This window comes from Chinchilla lanigera, unplaced genomic scaffold (genome assembly GCF_000276665.1).
Source record: "Chinchilla lanigera isolate Chin_1 unplaced genomic scaffold, ChiLan1.0 scaffold00035, whole genome shotgun sequence".
In the NCBI taxonomy this organism is placed as follows: domain Eukaryota; kingdom Metazoa; phylum Chordata; class Mammalia; order Rodentia; family Chinchillidae; genus Chinchilla; species Chinchilla lanigera.
Window position 1 is genome coordinate 22,277,492 of NW_004955436.1, and position 4,252 is coordinate 22,281,743.

The 4,252-nt window shown below is 45.2% G+C and overlaps 1 protein-coding gene and 1 pseudogene across 2 annotated transcripts in view; both read left to right on the forward strand.

The window, feature by feature from the left end:
- LOC102008454 overlaps nt 1-3,964 on the forward strand; it is a 41,428-nt pseudogene extending 37,464 nt beyond the window's left edge.
- Nucleotides 3,931-4,252, forward strand: part of Il20ra (interleukin 20 receptor, alpha) — a 41,821-nt gene continuing 41,499 nt past the window's right edge. Inside the window, exon 1 of one of the 2 annotated variants that reach the window (XM_005389284.2) lies at nt 3,931-4,235. In XM_005389284.2, coding sequence (XP_005389341.1) covers nt 4,222-4,235 — 14 coding nt within the window. In that variant the 5' untranslated portion in view covers nt 3,931-4,221. The remainder of the gene's footprint in view (nt 4,236-4,252) is intronic. The other variant, XM_005389282.2, reaches the window with a different exon arrangement.

The window sequence follows — 4,252 nt, forward strand, 5'->3', positions numbered from 1 at the left end:
ATCCTAACTTAGAAAACACATGTTTGTGACCTTAAGGTAAGTTTTTCTTTTAATTTGTAAACAGGACACAAAAGATATTGACTCTAAAGGAAATAGATAAATAGATTGTGTTACATTTAAGAATTTCTTTTATTGGAAGACACTACTGTAAGTGTAAAAAGACAAGCACAGGGAAAGATATCTGCAACATACGTAACTGCTAAAGGCCTAATACTCAGCATATGTAACAAAATCTTTCAAATAAATTAAAAATAAAATAAAAGGACAACCTAAATGAAAAAAGAGCCAAGAAATTTAAGCAAATCCATCACAAAAGAGCATATTCAAAAGGCTAACAAGTTTGTTTAAAAGTCTTAATATCACTAATCATCAGAAAAATGCCAACGAAAACCACACTGGGTATCATTTTAGGCTGTACAAAATGATGAAGCCTGAAAATACCAAGAACGTGAAAGAAGAAATATCCTTTACAGTCGGTGGGAGCATAAAACTGGAACAACTCCTTGGGAAAACTTTCTTGGCATTCATTACTTGAGTTGAATTTGTACCTAGCCTATGACCTCACAGTTACATTCCTAGGTTTATATCTAGCGGAAATGTATATATGTAAGCAAGGAGCATGTACCAGAATGTCCAAAACAGCACAATTACCAATAGTCCCAAACTGGAAACAATCTTAATGTCATCAAAAATAGAATGAATAAACTGGCATACAATAGGTAACTTTACAGCAACGTACCACAACCAAAAACAACAACACAGATAACTTTTATAAGCATAATGTTGAGTGAAAAACAGCCAGACCTGATGGATGCACAGTAAGTTATTTGGGGAAGACAAACTAGTTGGTCAGTGGGTGATTTCTGCAGGTCTAGCATTGTTCTAGTTCTTGAACTTGGTTGCTGCTTACCAGTGCAGGTACTTTGTCATAATTTACTGAGCTATAATATCTATTTTTGTGTATTTTCATGTATATGTATCATGCTTCACAATTACATTTTCTGTAAAAAGTATAGATTATTTCTCCAAAAAAAGTGAAAAAAATGTGATGAGAAAATATAATGTAGGATTTTAAATATTAAATAAGATTGGGATTTAAGCAGATGGCATAATGTAAAAATCGCTAGTACTAACCTCCAAATATCCACACAGAAGGGCAAAGTAAACTAAAAGGATTTTAGAAATCACCCAAGACCCTCTCCCTTTCTGCATCTGCAACCTCCCAACCCACTGCAGAGAAGTTTATCTGATCAGTTCTCTTCCTTGAACTGCCACCAACTACTTTAGAAATAGTCATATTAATACAGTCTGATACAACTGATACAATCTCAGCCTACCCCTGACTATACTCGAGTGTCCAGAAATTAGCATATCCTTCTATTTGCAATGTACTTTACAGTACAGGAATCACAACACTGATTTTCCATAAATTAATAAAGTATACGTTTTCATATCCATATATTTATAGTTCATACCTCACATGTGTTTGCTTTATCTTCTTAAGTGTAAGAGGCACACAAGGAAATCATTAAAAACACAAGCCTTTGAATTAGATTAGCCAGGGCTCAGGCGCCAGTTCTGTTGCCGGGGAAGCCAGCCACAGGTCTGAGCCTGCCTCCTCAGTTTGAAACTCAGGACACGTGACTGACCAGAACAGCTGTAAGGATTGAATGAGGGAGGAAATGTAAAATGCTTGGCATACTGGCTACTTCCAAGTAAGAATTCAGTAACTTAGTGCTTCTGTTGCATGTCATGCATGGAAACCATCTGGAAATTAGAGTAAGAAAAATATGTATTTTTTGTTTGTGATATTAGTACTTGGAGGTGGGAGGTGTGGGGTACTAATTTCTTGTCATTTTGATCAGAAGCCCAGAAACCCATAGTCGATCAAATGCCCCAAAATTAAGCTCACAAGGAACTAACCTATGGTCAACAGGGTTGTAGTGTTGATAAATAGAAGAAAACATCTGAACGTGTTGGGTCATTTTAAAAATCTCTGAAGGGTATGGTGTTTATTTTGCTGTGGAAGGGGTTGGTACTACTTACAGTGAACCGAGATGGGCAGGAAGATAGTATTTAAAGTTACTGAAGAACCTCCCTAAGGTGAGACTGGGTTCCCGTAAAAATAAAAGTTATGACGAAACCTTCACATCAACGCGTGGGAAATATTACCTAAACATCTAGATTCTCAGCTCACACGTGTCTTTCCTGAGGACAGAGTGAGGAGTTAACAGCAAAGGGAAATGTGGATGACCCTCTGACAAGTATGAAGGGGGAACTTGAAGAGGAAAGGAGAAAGGGGAGAAGTATATGGAAAACGACTGGCCCCAGATAAACGCCTGCCCACTCGTGGGGGATCTCCACAGCCCGCTGGCCATACACCTTCCCTCTTTGGGTAGGAGGAAGAACTTTATGAAACAGCAGCATGGAGAAAGGTCGGGCAATAAAGGAGGAATATGCCTATGTCTGCTTTTAGCCGCTTCCAGGCCATGAATGAACCCTATTTGAACAGAAATGCATGCAAGTCCTCAAGTTGAGATACCCAAAAAGAAAAAAAAAAAGGTTGATGGACCGAAATTAACATGATTTTTAAATAAACAGGCAGAAAACGGCAACTCAAGGCAACGTTGACGATATCCTAGTAACCTAGAGCCTTTCTTCAAATGTTCAGAGGTTACAACTGAATCAGTAATGTGGAAAAACAGAAACCACACTCGTTGTTTTAACAGGAAGAACTTACTATAAGGAACTGGTTAAGCGGATATTAGAGAACTAAGAGAGAAAACAGGATAGATTTAGGGCAAATGGGACCAAGAGACGGAGGGAGGGGTCGGGGGGAGGGGGCATAAAGAGAATTAAGATGCGCTATGTACACGGAGCGTGTACTGCAAACATGTAATAAAATTTTTTAAAACTATAAAGCATACTGGGATTGAAACAGAAGGTAACTACTAGAAGCAACTGCCACCCTCAAAGCAGAAGGAACAAATTGGACCGGCGGCTCTACCCGGAAGAGGAGCCTCACAAACCCCGCCTGGGGATCCTGAGATTTACTAGCTTTCCCAGAGATGGAGTGAAGCGGGCTCTGGGAGCACAAGAAGAAACTAGAAACAAGAACCAAAAGCGGCTGGAGCTGGCTGCTCGGCCCGGGTAGACGCACGCGTGGCGCCGCTAGGACAACAGCGGGTACCTAGCAGGGAGCCTGGCCTTTCCCTTCCAGCTGCGGGAGCTGCAGGCGCCCCACAACTAACCGGACAGGTGGTCTGGGGAGTCCCAGCCTAAGGGACAGCCTGGCCTGGACTCCTTCCTGTTCCGAAGTATTTCTGGCAAGGGAAGAGCTAGCACGAGTAGGGGCTCCGTTCTTCCTTTTCAGAACGGTTTGGGGTTTGTTTTTGGTTTTTGGTAGTGGGAATCGAACTCAGGACCTTGCACTTGCCAGGCAGGCACTTATGCCACTGAGCTATACGCCCAGCCCGGTTCTTTCTCTTACTTCTTCCCCACCAAAATAAAATAAAATGTTTCAATTACCAAATCCCTTTTTTTTTTTTTGGTAAAGTAAGAGTAGTTGATTCGATTTTAGGGTCTTTCTCTTTATCTGTGCATTTGAAAACTGGCCCACCCGGAGGCATGAGACGACACATCCGAGGTACATCGTCTGTGCGTTTTGAGGCTTTACGGGGTCTGCGAGGACCAGCGCCAGGCCGGCTCTCCGGCGGCTCGCACTGTCAGCGCGCCCTTCCCTTTGTTAATCTCACCCCCGGACCCAGACCACCGCCCCTCGGCTGCGGGACCTCAGCAGCGTCGCTGGACTGTGGCTTCCCCTTCCCCCTCGGCGAAATGGGCGGGTTCCCAACCGCAGCTGCTGCGGGCCGATGACCTCAGCACCCGGTGTGCCGAGCGCTCCGTCGAGCCGGGAAACGCCTGCCGCCTCCGTCCTCCTTCTGGGGCTAACCCAGGGTTTTAAGCTTCGGTCAGATCGCGGGAGAGCCGGAGTCACTCCACCCGCCTGCGCTCCTCGCCCTCCCTCCCGGAGCGCGCGCTCGCCGGTGGTGACCCGGTTGGCTGAACCGAACCCCCGCCCCGGAGAGAAAGGGGCGGGGCGCTGGCTGGTGTGTGCACCCCTCTGGGGAAGCGGGTGCCCGCTGCGGGTCCCGCTGCGGGTCTCGGGGAGCCTGGGCGCGCGAGCGCGTGGTGCCCGGGATGTGACCTTGCCGCGCCCCCATGCGGGCCCCGGAGAGCCCCGCGCCCGGCC